Raw genomic sequence first — 21,073 nt, forward strand, 5'->3', positions numbered from 1 at the left:
ACTAGCACTACAGCTCCAGGAAGACACTATGTTGAAATGATACTCACCATTGTATAGAGAACCTCCTTCAGCATACTCCATAACAAGACACACCTTTGGGGGGGAGGGGACAAAAAATAGGGATGTTTTAAATGTAGGGGTGGAAAACAGATTGTGTAAACTGAAAGGAAAGTTCTTTGAGAGGAACTGTAAAGTCTCCATACCTAAGCTAATGGAAAATTTATCTATGAGTCAGTTTGAATGGTACATATTTACATATAAGAAACAGAAATCAGTTTTATACATGGTTCCCACTGTAAGTTAGGGAAGAAGAGAATGACCTCCCTCCCCCCTAGTCTTGAAAAGCAAATGCTATCTTCAAACTGCAATTCATTCGCCTTTACTTTTTTTTAGTGTTTTACAAAAAATATTAAATACAATGTCAAAAGAATTTCACTAGTACTAAGAAAAAAAGGGATGCAGCATTATTTTAACCATTTAAATAGCCCATACTAGAATTAGCTAAGGATCCATCTGTCCTGTCACAGTACTTGCTTTTCTGCTTTAAGAATCTGTGGGACTGTTTGCAGCTGTGGCAAAAAGAAAGCAAATCCTGAAAATTGCATATGTGAGAATAGGAACTGATTTACAAGCTGTGAATCATGTGTCACTAATGTATTTTCTTCTCGTATTGCTGATTTGCAATTAATAAGACTGTGAATATGAATGACGTTACGTATGTAATACGCCAGATGCCATTCTGACAAACTGAAGTATAATCCGTGTTTAGAAATAGCTTTGGGTTTTTCTTGAAAGAATTTATTTCTCATAGCAGGGGAAAGAAAAAACCAAAAACCTGAAAATATCAACCAACCTATGTATCTGTATGTTTCCTTATTATGGCTAAAACATACAAACTATATATACAATACACATTTTTGTATATAAAATACACATTTTGTGCATTGATGCTTGCATATGTTAAGCTAGTTGCCTTTTGTCATACTGACAAAGGTATAACTTACTGGATTTAGACAGGCTCCATATAACTTGACAATATTGGGATGGTTTACTCGTGACAGTTGTCGAAGCTGCAATACAAATCACACTTCATTTCAAACCATGGGATAAAAAGGCTACTGCTTTATATTTCACATCTATAATTCATACCACAACAGCAATTACAGTTTTATATGTCTGCATAATCCTAGATGGTGATTTTAGGAATTACAAGACTGATGTCCCTGTTTGCATTTTAATTTATGTAATTAGGTTTGTGTCCTTACTGAAACTGTATTTTAAAAAGAAATTTTGAAGAAATTTAAATTTAAAAGAAAGTATTTTTTTCATGGTGTAGTAAAATCATTCAAGTCATAAGCATTGTACAGCTATGACCTCTATAGGTTTGGTGCTCTTCCTGGAACCTCCAATTTTGGAATCCTGATTGTCTGACTACATAAACAATCTGATTCATATTGGCTTTATTCACAAATAGAAGATTACTAAAAAAAACCCCAAACCCACAACCCTATAAGCAGCCAGTTTAATATTAATGTGACATAGTTCCAAGAACCTACTACTGCCTGTACTAACTGATGATCAGACTACTTTGCACTGAATTTTTCTTTACCAGTAGGTAGAAGGGAAGGAAAAAGGAATTTTCTTCCCTTTACACAGACTTCTGAGGCAGCTTACGCTGTTCATCGTCTAGAGAGCTAGTATTTTTTCTGTATGCTTCAGAAGTTCTAAAAAACCCGAATGGAGTATTACAACTGATGCTTGCACTGTGTAGGGTTTCCTGAAGGCCAGTAATTACTGAAGTATTTGTGGGATTATCTTCTCAGATCTCTTTCGACCACAAAAATGCTAAGCGACTGATCAGATCTACTCAGTATTAAATTACACTCAGATTAATAACATTAAAAACTTTCCATGGCAATGAACAACATATAAACATTTACACAGAGAAGCCTATTACAAAGATGTTTCCCTTAACCCTTCTGCTCATTACATTTTTAGATCCAAAATTAAGATTTGTTTTTAACATATTCTGTATATCTTGATCATCCTAGATTCTTACTGATTAAATACTAAGCAGCATGTCACAATATACTTCATTTACATTACACAGCTAACTTTTGATTCTAGAAAATGTTATGTATGTTGGAAAGTTTATCAGTATATCTGAACTACTCAAGATCTTCCTGAAGTAGACATTGAACGGAAAGAGTGATTGTCCTTAAATGAGTTACATGTATTAATAAATTTATATGTAAGAAAAAACAACAAAATCATTAGAACTGCTGAAAGAACTAAGAAACAGTTTAAAGTATGGACCTGATTGTATGAAGAACCTACGCTGTAGCCCCTGGAAGTGTTAATCAGCTTCAAGATTTCGGCAGGTATTTCAGCTGCACCCTGACTCCACACTGGGACAGGATCTAGGAACTGGTGTGCCAACTGTGTGCCCTCCTCTCTCCCCTGCCTTGCCTTCCAGCTTTTATGGGAAGCAGACTAAAGGAGCTACAATGTGCTCTGACAGGTGTCCTGTTCTGTAGGACAAGGGGCCCAGGCCTGTACCAGGTATCATGGCTGCATTTACCTTGCAATACAGACATAGCTTCGTACACTAAATGCACCTGCGAATTTAAGAAAAAAAGCTCTACCAAACCCTGTATTTTCCAGCAAACTTACTGCACCTCTACAATGAAGGCTTTTCTTTCAGATTCACTTTCTATTTGTTTGATGGCTACATCTTTAGCTCGCCATTTTGCCTTGCAGACCACACCAAAGGCTCCTCTTCCAACAACCTAGAACAAAACATGGAACACTTGAGTTAAAACGTGGTTTCATTTGCTGCACAGGACTTCAAACTGAAAAAAAATTTAACTTAGAAAACTGAAGACACACAGAATTGAGTTTTGCAGCAGCAATTTAATATTATGCTGTCAAAGCATAACTGCTGCTTAGCTAAGCTTCCTCCAGAGATCATCTACAGAAGAATTGGAAACACACATACAAAACATTTTATTATTAACATGCAGTAACAGTATTTCAGAAAAATATGATCTTAATTATTTCAAACAAGATTTGCTCAGAAGAAAATTAGAGGAATGATGGTAAATTTATTTTTACAGATTTGACCAGTGAAATGATATCTATCTGCTGTTTTGTTTATTCTTGCTACTAATAGGAATTCAAACTACTGCAATTTAAATGCACATGCAAACAACTGCACAGGACTATGATGAAGTCAGGATGAGGTGTTCAATGTGCTCAAAGTTATCCTTTAATTTTCTCACAGATGCCTCAATAATGAGAGCAGTAAATTCTCCTAAGAGTCCTTCAAATAAGCAGTGTCTGCATAAACAATGCTTTCTCTATTTTTATTTAGGTCTGATTTCTAGTTTATTTGGAATTAACATTGCCTAAAAATAAATAAAAAAGACAAGTCAACTCATCAGTGTAACTTCACAGAAGCAGTAGTAGCAGCTTCTGCATACTGTATTATTCAAGAACCCTTGAATGTGAAGAAGCTCTAACACTACCATTATATGAAGTAGCTCCTTAAAACCAAGCACAAAAACAAAAGCAGGATAGAGAGAAGTGTCCTTTTTCTACGAGGTCACTTCCAGTTACTGGTGAGTTATAACCTACAGTTAATCGAAATTTCACTTCTTTTAATTGAGTTCTTAAGGAGGAAAATGGCAATGTACAGAAATAACAACAAAACATGCACATGCAATGTAAAGTTGGAACTAGAGTGTCACCAACACAGTGACTGTAACCACTCCAGGAAAGCACAGACAAGCAAGTTGTTACACATATGCCAAGAGAAAGGTGGAGAGAAGAGGAAGAAATGGAAGGCACACAAAAGATAGGACCTTCCCCAACTCCAAAAAATGCAAAGCAGGGCAGATGAGAAGGATGGGGGCGGGGGAGAAACAAGAGGCTAGGCGTGCCAGTCTTGGATTTTGTATTTGGCCCTAGCAGCCTTTTACCTACGCTGGTTTTAAAAGCATTCTGTGCTTGTGTTCCTAGTCCTTGATTTCAAGTAATATCATATGTATTCCGAGGAACAAAGCAGACACTTCTAATGAAATAAAACACTTTTCTGGGAGATGAACAAGAAGAGAAGGGAAAGGAAGGGGAGTGAGGAGAAGGTGGAGTGGAAGCATTTACAAATGTGATTATCATAGCAGTTCATTAGGGCAGAATTTGATTTTATTGTCTTCCTTAAACAGGTAATGCACAAACAAGAATATTATTTTGGATAGAAAAACACACTTCCCAAAATTAGAAAGCTCTTCACTAGAAAGTCATAGTTACTTATGAGTTTATCCAATAAAAATTGGAAAAGATTCTTGGGGGTGGAGGCGTGGGAAGAAATAGTCAAAGTTAAAATTTAGAGATGCAACATAACTAAAAGACCCACAAAATGTTCAAGCATATTACATCCACATTATAAATGGCAAACTGATTTTTATAGGTTCACTAGTGAATTTACTCCTTAACAGAATGGTTTCTTAAAAGAAAAGTGTCATGTTAAAAGACTTGTAGGAGATCAGTGAATAACCACACATTCACGATGCTGAAAGAAAGCAAACTGCCTGCTGCCTGAATGCTCACCCTTTGAGGAAATAACATTTAATAATTTAACTTTTTTTTTTTTTGAGATGCCCCCCAATATAGCAATAATCCAGAATATAAATTAAGAGTGCTGATCCAGAGACAGCAACTTGGTAGCCAGGAATGTACAAGCACCAGACTGTACTTGTCAAGGCTCCACGTCAAAGCAAACTGACTATCATTTATGTAAACCATGCTTGGGTTAGGTTCTCACTACATGCTTTCCTAATAAATAAATAAATAGTGAAGCTGATTTCCCCAGAGAATGGGGTGGAAAAGGCTGCAGGTACATAGCTCAAGACCTGCTAAACTTTCATGATGAATATGAGAAAGTCTGCAATCAAGAACCCAGTTTGAAAAGGGGAAAAATATAAAATTAAAAAAATAATCAAGATTTTGCATTAAGAAAGATGATAAAACAGAAAGCACACCCAATATTTTTGAAAGGTTACATAGGATATGAGAGACGGCTGCCCAGCCATGGTGATCAATGGCATTTTCCTCTTTTGGTTTCCTTAATACACACAAAGAAGTATTTTTCTCTTTTGCATTATAGCATGCATGTAGCCTTCCAGGAACTCCTGGCTTCTCACCTTTACTCTCCACAACAGTGGTTCATAGACTGAGTCTACCACAAGATATCCACAGCAGACCCACAGAACGTGCCCCATTCTGCCCCGTGTAAAAAGGAACCTGTTGATTGTAACCTCCTCCTCCAAGTACAGTATAGGGCCTTGACTCTTCTCTTGATATAATACACACCAACTATTTTCTTGCAGTCCATAACTGAGATTGGAAACACCAACCCATAGGAATGATAGTCAAGCAGCCCATGAAAATAGTGCATATAAACAAACTGGAAACAGTGAGTCACCTGAAGACCTAAAAGTCCCAAAATAGTCTCCCTTGGTATTTCCTCTTCTCTCTCAGACCATGTTTTGAATAAGATTACCCAATTCACTGGGGCTGGCAGGCCTCCCACCTTCTTCTACGGGCACAAGAGAGTTGTGCATTACAACCCCTCTACCCACCTTGCACAGCTCATGACCAGACCTACAGTTTCCGAAAAATCTCATTGGTCTGTGTGTGTGCGCCATTAAGTCTGCATTTCACAGAAGTGTCGATTTACTGAGCACATGGAAACCATCCATGGTGGAAGCACATGTAACTCAGAGAGCATCCTGCTCTCACCTGAGAAGTACTAAGGGCAGTCAGTTAAGGAGAGAAGGATGCCACAGAGCAACTCGGGCAGGATGAAGCACACTGGCAGCAGCAATTCAGTTCCAGGTCTGCTGCTCCCCTACAATATTAAAGAACCCAAACTGATCAAGTAACTGGGAAGAACTGTCCCCTCCACTTCAGGAAGAGGAGGTGTGCATATAATTTCTCCTAGCTGGATACAACTGGCCTTACAGTTCAAGGCTGAGCAAAGCTCCTTTTAGAAGGCTCCTCTTCTTAATGCACCTTTTCTCATACTCCTTCATGGTGTTTGACTACAGCTCTGTTACATTTAATCCAGTGATGAAGAAAAAAAATTGCTACTTGAAAACAGTGCATATTTGTCAGTTAAAAGATTGGTCTCAGATACATCTGACAAAATTGAATGAATCAATTTGACTTTTTTTTTTTTTTTTTTACTTAGCCTGAATCATTTACAACAGTTTGTGATGGATCAGGCTTACTTTCTTTGGCTAGTCGTATCTTTCCTTGCTGAAAAGACTCATATATGTCCATATGTACAAATGTATTCTATGTATTACGGATATAATTTTAATATTATGACTATGTAATATGTACTACATATATTTTGATATATTAAATATTTTTCATGTATATATAAAAATAAAATCACATGTATAACAAAAAAAAAAAAAGCCCAAGCATCTCTTGCATTTAATTCTACATGGTCAAATTCAGCCCATAAGCCAATACAATTGCATACTGTTCCCCTGAAGAGAAATCCATGGCTATTTGCAAGTTTAATACCAAGAATTGGTACATGTATTTCTAGTTCATATACTAGAGAAACCATTGTTTTTCAATTTTGACATATTTTTAAATAACAGTTCTGTTCAATGAAGAAACTAAGATTAAGATGTATACTGCCCAACGTGATGTGTTACATTATGCCATGAATGTCACAATACTTGGGCTCTAGTTGAAAAGTGGAATAAATTCCAAGAATCAGAGGTACTTTATGAAGTCCTGCTGATGACTGGGTAAAAAAAAACCTCCCCCCCCGCCCCCCCCCAATCAAATGTCAGATACCAAGAGGAACAGTTTACCAGGCAATCTAAATCTTAATTACATAGTAGAAAGCTGTGAGAGACCATCAGATACATAAATTTTACAGTTGGTGAAAAGTTTGAGAAATGACTATGCAGTCAAGGTTTCATAACAATTTATCAGTGACTTGGTGCCTGCTTAGGCAGAGGGTTGAACTTGAGAAGAGGACACGAATGCACTGAATATTTACCTAGGATACAGGGAAAACAGAGGAGAGCCAATCCTCCATTAAAGCAGTTCAGACTCTTGGACAGCATATGAAAGGAGCAACCGTCAGAAGCAATGATGGATCTGATACAAACTTGAAGTTTATCATATGTGAAAGCCCAGTACGTCTTTCTTACTTAATCTGGAGAAAGTATCTTATTCATCGTAAAAACATCCCTTATAATCGACAGAATGCAGCTTGTGGTGGATTCCACTCACATTTCATTTTCTTCCTTTAAGTTTTCACTGAGCTTATTCTTTAAAGGAGTAAGTCTTAGAATTTGTCGGAACAGTTTAAACACTACGTTGTTTCCTTCAACACCGTGTGCTGGAACTAAGTAACTTAATAGCACAGGAGGGAGGCTCTGCCTGAACTTTAGTTTCTTCACGCTCATTCCTTCTTGTCCCCTGCTGTTGGTGCCACACCATATGTTTGGGCAGTAGTGCATATTCTGAATTATATGAAGCACAGTTAATGGAATTATTGACACAACAAATCAATAAACAGCAGTTGATCTGTAGCCCTGCGTACGGTTGGAAAATGATCTAAAAATAAACACATTCTTTTGGTAAAAGATTTTGGCCCCCTAAATATCTTCTAGGAGAAAAAAGGAAAATATAGGGCAGATGACATGTTTAGAAATAGAATACCAGTGCTTTTACTTCTACTTTTCCACAAAATAGAATGAAGTTTGTCAAGAACCACTTGGTTAGTAGAGGAGACAGACACATTTTAAACTGGCACCAATGCTTAAAGAGCTTTAAAGATTGAAAAGTATATACAACTTTATTCTTCTCCCCATAAAACTCATACCAGTAAAAAGTTACGTTTTACTGCGTGACATGGTGAAAGAGAGTGTTGTTTGCATGTTTTCCAGATAATGTATTTAGAGTATTATTTAAAGAATATGAACCATACAAGAACCCTGGAACAAACATTACCTCTGCCTCTGTGTACAAATAGTATCAAATGCTGTACATAAACAAAGATACATGATACTGACTTGTAAGTATGTAGACTATACTGACTGGTAAGTATGTAGACTAGAAATCATGCAGGAAATAGAGACTGCAGATATGTTAAGGATGTATCTTGTCCTAAGGGATGGGACCACTAATTCCCCACCCCCTCCAGTAAAACAAGAAAAATGCATCTCTGTTTATTCACGGCACCCTATTACCCTATCAGATGTCAAAACTTTGGAAGAATTAATTTCAACTTTGCATTAACTGCACAGGTTTTCTATTCACTCAAAAGTATAAAGATGCAAAGTTTTCTTCCCTATCCATGAGGTTTCCATGTTAAGTTAGCTCTGCATGCTGCATACCTAGTGCTTTTCCTTCTAAAAAAACCTTGCTGGATATATAAGACAGCAATAAAATAGAATAGCTCCCTGGTTAGCAGATACAGTATTCTTTGGAGAATTGTATTCATAATTTGCAGTATCTACATGACAAATTTGGTTACGATTTTGGGAAGCAAGACCAGCAGTCAAAAAGAAAAAAACAGCACAAACCCAACAAAACCCATGCTTCCAAACAGACAGCAGTCTCTGAATTATCTTTAATATCTATGTCCCTTTGGTTACTGGTATATTTGTAAATGAAAGGTTTATGCATACTGACTTTTAGATCTCTCAAGCTTCAGACACAATGCAAGGGCAGGGGTAGGGGATGGCAGGGTGGGGAGGTCATGAAGAACAGTTTACAGTCCCTAAAAATAATATGCCTACATTTTCTATCATTCATTCAACCAGCCTCAAATTCCAACTTTGGTTCCTCTGTGTGTGCTATGCTTTATTAAGCAGGTTGAAGCAAATCGGCCCCGTGCCACAGATAACTGTGGCCAATACCCTGGCAGCACTTTTAGGAAGGAGTTTAGATCTGCCAATTCTTACAGCTACATTCTTTTACTGGTTAAGCTTATTTGTGCTAGTGCTCAACTCATTTGTAAGTGTTGCTTTCCCTTTCTGGAATTCATACAGCAATGAAAAAAACCCAAACACCAAAACCGCTGCCCCCCCCAATCCCACTAATTTTTAGTAAACTAAGTCATTCAGTTTAGATTTAGTTTCCAAGTTTCAATTCTAAAGTTATGCAAAACACTAAGAAAAAAAGATTTCTTAATGGAAAAAATTTGTTATTAAAAATCAACTTACATTCTTAACAAATATACATAACTTCTTGCCACAAACTAATACAGTTGGTCCGTATCTAGGGCATCATCTGTTAGAGCTGCACAACCCTGTACAGCTATTATTCAGTGACTTGGCTATGTGAATTTAGTTGTTTTAAGAAATCATTCTCTTTTCAACTTCTTCAGAGTATGTTTATGGACAATCAAAGTACCATCATCTATCTTCCTAAAATTATTGGTGTTTCCAGAAAGTCTTCCTTTGCTCTAAACACAAAACCAACCCCTTTCAATAGCTCAGTCATTCTAAGAAATGTGTCCATCTCAAGCAAAGATAACTGTTTATCAGGTTGTACTTTCATTCCAGCTTTTTACATACTGATAGCCTTTTATACATCTGTCTCAAGAACTGAACTCATTTTAATTACAGTAATTTAAAAACCTTAACAAAACACTTGTCTGACGCTCTAGTATGAATCAATTTGTTCTGTTCCAGCAGCCCAGACAGGAGATTCTAGTTTTAGACACAAAATGCTGGGTAATGAGGCACTCAGAGTAAAGGACTCCAACATGAGTTGGGCTTGCTGGGCTGGCACAGTCTAAAATTACTGGTCTTTGAAAAACAAATAATCATTCTGCAGTCAGTAAAATATTGCTAGAATCCACTGGGTGGGATAAATAAGGGACATGCGAAGCTTGTTCCGTTGTTTTAGGTTTTGGTTTTTTTTTTTTTTTTCTTAGGGAGAGGCCTTCCCACCACCCCCCAGTTTCTGATAGCAATTACACTGTCACTCAGTTGTGACCTTAGCTGCTGCATTAGACCTGGAACTTTATTATTTCCTCATAAATACACATCTTGCTTTCATCACTGGAATAGAAAAGCCCGTGAGGTTTCTTTCCCATGCATTCTTTATGAGAGTAAAAGATAAATTTATTTTACAGGATGCAAATTGATTCATTGAATAAATCTATATGTCTAGAAATAAGTGTAAAGTCTTACATTACATTAACAGTTTAACTAGCTTATTAGCCATCTTCTAACACTTACTGCACACTAAATTTCATCCCCATGAAATTGGTGTTGTGTAACTTCCACTATAAATTCACACTCCAGCTGACACTTCAGCTATTTTCTTATGTAGATGAATGAAGAGAATCTTACATTGATAGTAACTAAACAAAATTTAAATAGTGATTTGAATTAAATCAGAAATGTATTTAGAGTAAAACCACAGAAAATTCTGATATAAGTTTTCACCACATCTTTTGCCTTTGCTTCTGGATGCACAACTCTGCACCTTGAAGGCTTACTTTCCAGAAAAGGCTGAGAAGTTGTAGATGTGACTGACTTCAGACGGATTCCTAACTACCACCCTTGGCTCATGAGCCTTTTGTACTCATGTCAGATAGCCAAGAATATTGTTCAGATCTCAGATCACACCTGCAGTTCTCATCCGAACTTATCCCAATTTTGCAGATTGGTATTCTACAACTGGACACAATCTCCCCGGACATAAAAACAATAGAAGGAGTAACAACTCCATGTTCAGCAGCAGCTTATGCAAATCCGCTTTACCTTGTAGTGTAATGGACATAACCGGTCACTGCATCTCATTAACTTTTAAAAAGTTAACTAATAGAAAGGGGAGCAAAAACCAGTTGTCTCACTGTATTCCTCATTCTCTTGTCTCTGAACTGCTCTGCTCCATACCTGCAAGGAACACATGCAGTTCTCAGCACAGAGGGTTAATGAAATTATTCAACCATTTCAAAAATGTAGGTGAACATACCATAAATTGCATCTCCTTGGTCGCTGGCACCTTAACTAGGTTTTCCAAATTAAATATTTAGAAATCTTACTGTTCATCTTAAAAAAAACGTTACCTTAAACCCCTTAGAATTAACTACTATTGCCCGAATAGATTGTTGAAAATAAACTTCAGTGTATACTACGGTATACCAGCAGAGCATTAAACAACAGTTTTCAAATAATTTACACTTTCAGACTGTTCAGAAGTAACTTGCAACTATGCAAATATGGCAATGGTTTTCAACCTGGCCACATCAAACAGTGACTGGGCAGGGCCACAGCATGCATGACCAGACATGCATCTTTTGGCCATGCAATCCAAGGCATACACACATCATGTGATGAAGAGGTCTGCGTTTTGGTCATGTATGGGACTGTTATCGAGTTACACGAAGGAGGAAGGGCTGTGGGATTTTCAGGAAAGAGTGGCAGGGAGCAGGTTGTCAGACCAATTCAAAACCAAAGTCTGTTCATTGCTTAGATGTGAAAGCTCCTCTGGGAGCAAGAGTATTTAAGTTAGATTTTAAACTAGGGCTATTAGGCTTTTTATTGTTAACTTGATTTCAGTTACATTAACTTTTCAGATAAATTCTGTAGTTTTATTTATTCAGTTTCTAATGATTTGTCTATCTAATACCTGAAAACTTAAGAGAGGACATTCTCACAGTCAAAAATTTACATGGTAAAGTAGGGAACATTTCTGTTGAACCCAAGCTTTACGTTGTTTTTCCCCTTCTAGTTTTGAAGATGGTCCCACTGTGTCACATCAATTTTGATTTGACTCCAACTCATTCATAATTATTATCTCCATATTTTACTTCAACCTAAGCACTTTAAATAGTGAAAGGCAGCTTGGCGTTGGAGACGTGTTTGACTGGTGGGAAGTAACACTACGGTACAGTTAGTCCTGTGCATGGTAGCTAAAACACAATATGGTATATTCTTGATATTATTCAGTAGTTTAACCAAACCTAAATGAAAACATGCTTTATAGATCTCACATTTATTAGCAAGGACTCAGGGCCTACAAGTATTCCAGAACTTCGATATCTATTAATAAACCAGTGGCAGAGTGGGACTGCTATCTGCTGACAAGACAGCCTTGATAATACAACAGCAAAGCTATGATTATACAAGCATTCATTTGAGTTCCCAGTGTAGATCTGTTGACACTCCATTTTGAAACATCTTAAGTTTGCCAAGCATATTAACATCTGACCATTTTGAATCCTTACAGTCATTTAAAAATCCTTGAAAACTTCCAATCCTGAAGTGAGAGCACAGAAAATCCTCAATAGCAATGTATATTTTGTTATGACTGCAAAGTTGACTATTTACACTGAAACTGCATCGTAAATAAGAGGTCAACACCCACAGTTGAGAAAAGCAAGGTCTAGGTATGGTCTCTAATTCACCTGTTTTACTGTAGAGTAGATCTTATTTCTTCCTCTGTGCAATGATGTTTAGACTGCATTCAGCACTATGGTATCCCCATTGCATATAAGAATTTCTGGTAGGACAGGTACACTGAGTGCAACTCAAAATGCTACACCAGCCGTCATCAGATCTTCTCATGGAGAGGACACTTTATCAGAGCTCCCCTGCTTATATCTCCAACAGAGATACTACTCTGAGGATAATGCAACAATCACATTAACTAAAGCACAAATTACTGCTTAGGCATCTTCTCTACATATATTTTCAAGCATATAGTCCTGTCTCAGCAGGTGCTATATGGGTATGTAGAACACAGTCAAGCTCTGAACACTAAACCTTAGAATGATAAATTCTAGTTATACCAAATACACACCATGCAGCTCCACATTTCCTACATAAAAAATAGCAATATAATCCTTGCTAACAGCCTTCCCAAGGGTATCATGAGGATTAAAGATCTGTATAGTATTTTATTAATTCAAAGTGCTATGTCTAACATATTAGATGTGCTACTCACTTCTATGAGCCATCACAGGACACATTTTTCTGATGGATAAATTCCTATTAACTTTATTTTCTTCTTTGGGTGAGAAAAGCCATTTCTCCCAAAGCATGTGATTCGACCCCTGTCCATTAGTAAGTTTTGCAAAAACGTCAGCATATTATCAAATGAAAAAATACTTTCAGTTCCCAAACACCATAAAATCTTCTCACTTCAGAACAGTTAAATGAATAAAGGGAAGAGGAACGATTAGACTTACAGCCAAAAATCTTCATGACTGCCCACAGAAAGGGGAAAGGCCATCTTTTGGAAAAATATTACTTTCTGAGAATTTCCAGTGTCTTCTATGGTGAAAGCCAAAGTTACCACAATACTACCTGAATACAGCAGAAAGTGCCCTGGTGTTCTATGAAAATATTACAGATTTTATGTTCTGTGAACTCTCCCAGGCCACAAGAGCCCACCGTAATAATTACGAACAAACCAGTATCTAGCAAACCACTTTGAAAATGTGAGATGCTGGTTGCCATATCTATAAAAGCTACTACACAAAACTAAACTCACTTCCACATGAACTTTTTAAGAAAAAGAGGGCAATTATTACTGAAAGAGAAAGATATTAATCTAGGAATAAAAGACAAAGACTGTTTAAGCAGTCTTGGGTGTCTGTTAGGTCCAAGTTGGACTCATCAAATTAATTATGGATCTGTATGAAGCAATTTCAGTCTTGTAGAGATGTTAGCAGGGGAGGAAGCAAAAAAAAAAAAATCAACAGCAGCAATATTTTTGTGTGATTCTGAGAGTTAAACAACGTTGTGGTATATACATACTACTGAGCCTTTTAGTAAAGCATATAAGCTATCCTAGATCACACCCATCTTACTTTCACAGGAAATCCAGACAGACGACAGGTACCTACGAAATTCTGTACTTTATCCATTTCATTTCAGCCTCAAAGAATTTAAGGCAACAATTTTAACATGAAAGTAAGAACTACAGAAGAAGAAATACTTGCTTCTAACTATGTTATACGACAACTGAATGTCACTTCCTGGGTAACATGCACAAGTCACAAACGAAACGTTACAGATCCACGAGTGCTACATCACTAGCCGATGTTAAGAAAAAAAAAAATACAAAAAATCTGTACGTCCTTACAGCTAGCAGAGCGGTAAATTTAGCAAATAATTTACACTGGTATGATAATTACACATAGAGCGGTTCAGTTCAGTGGCAGAAGGAGAAAGCTGGGGCACACAGAGACCCCAAAGACACAGCAGAATTAACAGGTCCCTCTTGTGACAGCGTTTGACACCCATACTGAAGTGGGTGGCAAAATGGGCGGCGAAACTTTAAAATGAAAGTCCCGAATAAAGCTATCCCGCTTAAAGAAGACCCCAAGACGCGGCGCCCGGCACAGGGCTGGCAGAAGTCAGCTGGCAGCTCGCCCCCAGCCACACCGCCTTTGTTCTCCGGTGCCAACCGCTGCAGCATCCCGCGGGGAAGGGCACCCCGGGCAGGTACACTGCGGCGGCCCGGCGGCCCCGCGCACCCAGGGAACCCCCGCGGCCCCTGCCGCCGCCCGGGAGGGCAACCCCGGGGGCTGCGCGGGAGGGCCGGCGCCGCGGCGGGGGCCCGGCTGGCCCCTCCGGCTCGCCCGCAGGCCGCGCCCGGGAAGCGGGGGCCGTGCGCGGAGAAGCCGCCCGGCGGCGGGGCCCTCACTCACCTCTTCCACCTCGATCTCTTTGTAGTCGATTTCTTCGAAGTTGAGGACCGGGGGGGTTTCAATCATTTCAGCGGAGGCGGCAGCGGACATCCCTCCTCTTTCACCTGGGGGAGGAGAGGCCAGGGCAGGCCGGGGGCGGAGGGCTGGGCGCCGGGCGGCCGCGGGCCTGGACCGGGGCTACGCGGGGCGCGGCGGCGACTCCTGCCCTCCGCGCGGGCGCAGGTCGGGGCAGGCCGGGCCGAGGCGCCGCCTGGGCCGCCGCGCGGGGCGAGGCCGCATCCGCGGCGGCCGCGGGCCTCAGTGGCGGCGGGCGGGGGCCCCGCCGGCGGCAGCGCCGCCGCTCCGCATCCCGCGCCCTCCCGCGGCGGCTGCCCTAGGCCGCGGCCTCTGCGGAGCCCAGGAGCCGCCTCGGCCGCGCGTCCCCGGCGGAGAGAAGGGGTCGCCCCCTGGGGCCGAAGCCGGCCGCCTCCGCCAGCCCCGGCGGCAGCGGCGGGCGAGAGGGCCGCCGCGGGGGTGGGGGAGCCGCTTAGAGCCGCGCCGCGGCCGCCGCCGCTGACATCAGAGCCGCTTCCTGCTGCCCTGGCCGGGGAGGCGGGGGAGGGGGCGGGAAGGGGAAACGCGCCGGCAGCGGCTGCTACTCAGGCGGCCGCAGCGGGGCCACGGCCTGGCGGCGGCACCGCCCCGCCCCGTCGCCCGCCTCCGCCAGGGGGAGCCGCCGCGGCCCCGGCCCCGGCCCCGGGCCCGCTTCCTCTTCCTGCCGCCTCCGCCGGCAGGGGCGGGCCGGGGTCCGGCGCCGCTGCAGGAGCGCGGCCGCGGCGGACGGCGCTGGCTGTCCACCCCCGGCTGTCCACTCCCGGGGCAGGAGGGACGTCGCCGTCTCGGCCGGGCGGGAGGGAGGGGCAGAGGCTAGGCGGCGTCCCCTCGAGCCGCTGCCGGGCGCGGCGCCCCCCGGGGGTCCCGCCCGCTCCCCGCGGCCGCACAGTGCCTCTGGTCGGCAGCAGGAGGCGGAGGGCCGAGTGCGAGGCAGCGCCCCTCCGGCGCCGCACTGCATCACCTTCCCTAATACATCTCTTTTTCCCCCGGGGGAGGAGGCGCACGTCTGGGGGACATGCGTCTGGGGACGGGTTTTCTCTGAAGGCAGGAGCGCGGCCTTGGGTGGCCTGTGCTGCTGAGCCCCCCTTTCTCAGGGGGAAGCACGTGTGAGGGAGGGTAGCTGGGGAGCAGAGAGTAATTAAGCCAATGATGTAAACACATAGCAATAAGGGGATAGGGCTCGGGAATGAGTGTGTACCTTAACGGCTCGTTCTCCAGGCCCCCACCTGCTTCCACTTTTGGCTGGAGCAACGCATCACCGTTTGGGTGGTAAATCTCCCAGGCTGAGGCTTCAGGGCAACTCACGGTGTGAAATCAATGCTGGGATGAGTGGATGTAGCTGCTGTGTTTCACTAAAACAGCTGTGCTTCATTTCGATATGTTTAGCCTCGGGGCCATATATAAAAAGTTGTGTTATTGTACAATGCTATTAATAGTATGTAATTTTAATAGATCTAGTAAGCTTTCCTAGATCTTCCTCTGCTAAAATGCTCGTGCATGCCTGTACCTCAGTGAAGTCTCGTAAATGGGGAGATAGAGCTGGTTTACAGAGCTAGCCTGAGAAAACTGCTTAAGCAGCTAGGAGAGAGAAGATCAAGGATGAATATGGGCAGTGACCTACTGTCATGGTGGCTCAGCTGTTAGAAAAGCTAAAGTGAAAGTGCCTCTGTGAGCTCCTGTGTCTTGTGACAGACTGTCATTTTGGGTTGTTTGCCCTTGCCTTTTTCTGTCAGTTTTAGCAAATTGTCCAGGATTTCCAGGTGTCTAGCAATGCAGAAATCACAGACAAGCAGTCATGGTGTGTGTACTGGTAGACTGTGTTGTGTGCAAGATGAAACTAGTCTCCAGAACAGGTTGGGTCGGTGCAATTACATTGTGCAAACAATCTGTGTGTGCGTGGGGAGCAGACTCACATCGAGTTCCTGTTGCTTTTTGATTTTCTGATGTGATTTGGTCTAGGAGGATCTAAAGAGGCTTCTGTTAGACATGGGAAGGTTCCAGGTACCACAAAATCTGCCTAATATCCGCTTCATTCGGCAGCGGGGTTATTCAGAACCCCTCGTTTCTCGGAGGTTGTATATAGGTCTGGATGTTCATACTGACCTTGGTGCTCTCCAGATATGTAGTCTCTGGATGATTCGGATCTAGCATCCCCTTATACCCAGAGGTGTATTTGAGTTTCATTTTCATGAAAGCTGCCCTTAGTACCCATCTTGATCATACTGTGATGAGGAGTCGCAAAGTATCATGTTTGTACCTGTACCTGACCACTTAAAGGAAAGCATATCACTTTTGTAGAAGCAGCTGCTACTGTCTCAGCTGCTGAGTGTGCAGCGTATTGGTTTTTGGAAGATGAAAAATATGGTTTTCTGAGGTATTGAGAAACTGCAGATCAGATCAAAACCAGACTCCTCTCACATGAATTCATAGTGCTGGATGAATTGCTTCAGTTCTCTAAATAGTTTTAAGACTGGGATTCAAGGCAGCCAACACAGAAAGGCAACCGAAGCCAAAGTACAGGGGTGAATGAAAAAAAACAATGTGTGAAAATCTTCTTGAGCGTGGTGTCAGGAAGAATTCTGAACTTTAAAAGAATGTCTTATTTGGACACATACGCTATGCTATGGGGAAGGTGAACCACATCAGTACTTTTTGGAAAGTTGGCTAGGTGGGTGGTGGCACTCTAGGTGATGATAGGTGATCTCTAGTAAAACTAACTGAATATTTGGCTTTTTGTTAGGCTTCACAGACCTCTCTTAAGGATATATATGAGGCAAGTGACAGTTGCAGTCTTTTATATTTTAGTGGTGAGATTTTTCCATTACCTTTATTTTTTTTGTTGATGAGAATTAAGAGCACAGAGGAGAGCATTCCAATTATAGTTGCTTGTAAGGTTCATTTCCTTTCAGAAATTGATGTAGAAATATGTATCTCAAAAATAATGAGTTCTTCCTTTGTGAAGGCAGAGTCATCATCATTATCAAAATGTCACTGTTGTGAAGATCAGGTGGTGTTTTAAGGATGTGGTAATTTTGATATTATTCTTTTTGTTTTATGACTGACACAGTCTTCATTAGCTGTGTGTTGGGGACTGAGTATAACTTGTAGACCCCCAAAACAGAACATTTTAAATATTTATTTAACAAACACATTTGAAGGGTGAAGGAAAAGAAAAGCTGCATCCTCCACAGGCTGTTTTTGCCTGGGAGAAAAGCAGCTCTTGTGTTCAGGAGAAAAAACTAAAAACTGGGAAGCCTACATTCTGGGTCTCAATGGCCTGTCTCTAACATAGGGAAGAAGTTACACTGCCAGGAAGGTGAGCAATTAAAAGATTGTTAGAAGTCTTAGGATACCATGGCCAGAGCACTCACAAATGCTCAAACCTGAGATAACTGCTGTGGAGCTCTTTGTAGCTCCTGTCATGGAGCAGGTTTAAGAGCTATATTTTTTCAAAAGATTAGGCAGTAGGTCTTATACAAAGTATAAAGTAAGTCTACAGGGCCAGCCTAACAGACCTGAGACTTAGTCCAAATATCTGGGTATCTTCGCTAAAATTTATCCAACATATACAGAATCTTACAGCTTAGAATTTGGGCACATTTTCATGAGTACAGAAAAAGATGCAGATATATTATCCTGGCTACCGCCTGTCCAGCTCCCTTAAAATTACTCTATGTAACACTTGTAGGAGTTCTTTAAGAAGAGCAAACCAGCGTTATTTTTCTCTAACTCAGTTTAGGAAAAAGTTAAGTGCCTTCTTCTTTCAAAAGATTTCAACTTGTGTTGTATTTTCAGTATATGCAATTTTTTTTTTTTTTAGTTGGTAAAAATATCTCATTTTAAGTGATGGTAGAATGATACTAGAAAGCAGTGTTGGAAGGTGTGGGATGGTCTCAACAACTGGCATTATCTACAAGAAAGGTTCCCTTCTATTTTTAAGCACAGGAGTAGTTCAGGTTTCTGACAAGACAGACTCCATTATTTTTCTTGTTAAATATTGTCTTGTAAATATGAAGTTATATCATTTCAGTTCGTGGGAATCCTGTGTGGTTAAAGACCTTGACAGCAGCTGTAGAACTGGTTGTGAGTCATCAGCCTTGCCTTGCCTGTGTGTTGGAAAGTGTCTGGATGTACACTATTCATAGGAAACCTGCAGGAATTAAAAGGAGAGGAGTTAGCCTGGACGACTGATTGTCACGAGCTGGTGGATGAACTGTCTTGTGCATTGTCTTGCAAGTGTGAGGGCAGAGCAGGTCCCTGGTGACTAGTAGTATGGAGCACACCATGAAACACTTGTGCTGTACAAATTCAGGTCCCAGCCAGGAGGAACCCAGAGAAGCCTGATTCTTGTTCCAGTGCAGGTACAGTGGAGAAATCTGAGGACAAATCACCACAATGATATTGAAAGGTTTCTGTTGCTCAGCACAGCAGAGTTGTTGCCTAATCTACTCTTCTCATGTAGCTCCTTGGACTCTTGTGTTAAGATTTCCCAAGAGGAGGCTGCAGCATATTGTGTGTCAGATTTCAGTATGAATCTCAGTGATTTCACCAATTCTGTCTTGCATTAGTGGTTTGCAAACTCTTGCAAAGCAGCACAAGGGTGTCTTCTTCCAAATACACTGAGATAGCAGCCCCAACATGCTTTGTGTTTTCTTATTACTTCTTTCCCTTTCTGGGAAGACTTTTCCACACTATGTAGAGTCTTCTAAAAAGCTATGAATTCCTTCGATTGTGGTGTGCCTTATAATTTGTAATAAAATGCATATATTTAAAAAATAAATAAAAGCCTTGCAAAATAAATGCATGAGCTGCTTTGCTAAATACCAAACACAACTGTCTGCAAAGAACTGTCTTCACTTCAGTAAAAAGAAAAAGAAATTCTCTTGTATGAATGTTACAGGAACTCGAATGGTCACAGTTGTTTCTGAACCTTATTTTGCCTTCTAATATGAGTCATGTTAGATCTCTCAAAGTTTTCCAGCAGCCTAAACCACCAAGAGAGCTAGGAAAGAGGTGTAATGCAGCCACTGTGCAGTAAGGGAGATAATCTAGATGCAGTCCTGAAACCTGGACAGTGTTTCCCCTGTTGCAGCTATCAGCTGCTGGGGTTGGCTGACTGACTAAGTGGCTAGTGGGAAAAAGATACTAAAGAATTTAGCACACAGAGAAGAAGGAGAGACAGATGGCAATAGACTGGCTGATCTTCAACTGAGAGGTCTGAAAGACACAGTACATGAAATTTCTGATAGAAGATGTGTTAGAGAAAGGCAGAAATGTTACCAGGTAACTATAAGGAGGCAAAAGTATTTTAGAAGGGTGCAAAGACTGACCCAGGCATCTGAGTATGTGTTGGTCTGCTCTCAGTAGGCTTTAAAATAAAATGTGAAGGAGAGAATAATAAAGAGCATGGAGGTAAATGGAATGAAATATCACATCTTTTTAATCAAAGGTAGATTATCTCAGATTAACAAAAGATCATTTTTGATAAATTCTGTGATATTTTTAGGCAAAGGGAATGGATGGAACTATTCTATCTTGATTGTATTTGATATATTGCCTTGTGGGAAATTATTAATTAAGTTGGACATGATAAGAATCATTAAAAGAATGGAAAGTGGGTAAAGACAGTAGAGGAGTAGTCAGAAGACAATGGGGAGTATCAAAAGGGAAGTATTGGAATGAAGTTACTAACAGATTTTTTTCTGGTAAGATTCAATTTTGAGAGCAACCTTGTTAATCTTAATAATTTCATTAATGATGTTGATAAGAGAATTAGAGGGACAGTGATTGTGGTGACACAAGTTTAGACAGCATAGTTAATAAAGAGGAAGATAAGAATATCAAATGGAAAAAATTAGATGACTCAAAGGACAAGAGATATAAAGTGGCTAATATTTAAAATATTAGAGTGCAAGTTCATGAATTAGTTTGACAACTCATAACATCTTGTTATCCTATAACAGACTTATTGGGAAGAGATGAAGAATACAACTTTTATGTTTTAACTGGTTTTAGGAGGACTATGAGTCTTGGAGATAATGTGCCTAGAAAAAGGTGCAAGCTTATATATCCTGTATGATATATCCAATAAAGCTATACAAGGTTATGTAGACTTCATCTGAAAGACTCTAGTGTTGGTTATCTGCTTTCCAAGAAAAATGAATTGAGACCTAACTAGTTGCAGAGAAAAGCTACCAAGATGGTCAAGATAAGAGAGGGCTTACCACAGAAGGGAAGATAAAACAAGTCGTCATGTTTAATCCTGCAAAA

The 21,073-nt window shown here is 40.7% G+C and overlaps 1 protein-coding gene across 11 annotated transcripts in view; it reads right to left on the bottom strand.

Moving 5' to 3' along the window:
• Positions 1 to 14,944, bottom strand: part of MAP3K7 (mitogen-activated protein kinase kinase kinase 7) — a 48,562-nt gene extending 33,618 nt beyond the window's left edge. For 7 of the 11 annotated variants that reach the window (XM_074862100.1, XM_074862089.1, XM_074862088.1 and 4 more), the window contains exons 1-4: positions 14,711 to 14,944; positions 2,679 to 2,789; positions 1,005 to 1,070; positions 48 to 93 (exon numbers count right to left, since the gene is read on the bottom strand). In XM_074862100.1, the coding sequence (XP_074718201.1) occupies positions 48 to 93; positions 1,005 to 1,070; positions 2,679 to 2,789; positions 14,711 to 14,800 (313 nt within the window). In that variant the 5' untranslated portion in view covers positions 14,801 to 14,944. Of the gene's footprint in view, positions 1 to 47; positions 94 to 1,004; positions 1,071 to 2,673; positions 2,790 to 14,710 lie in introns of those variants that run through there. The other 4 variants (XM_074862093.1, XM_074862096.1, XM_074862094.1 and 1 more) reach the window with 4 other exon arrangements.
• Between the last annotated feature and the right edge of the window lie 6,129 nt (positions 14,945 to 21,073).

Source organism: Strix uralensis, chromosome 3, assembly GCF_047716275.1.
Source record: "Strix uralensis isolate ZFMK-TIS-50842 chromosome 3, bStrUra1, whole genome shotgun sequence".
Taxonomy (NCBI): domain Eukaryota; kingdom Metazoa; phylum Chordata; class Aves; order Strigiformes; family Strigidae; genus Strix; species Strix uralensis.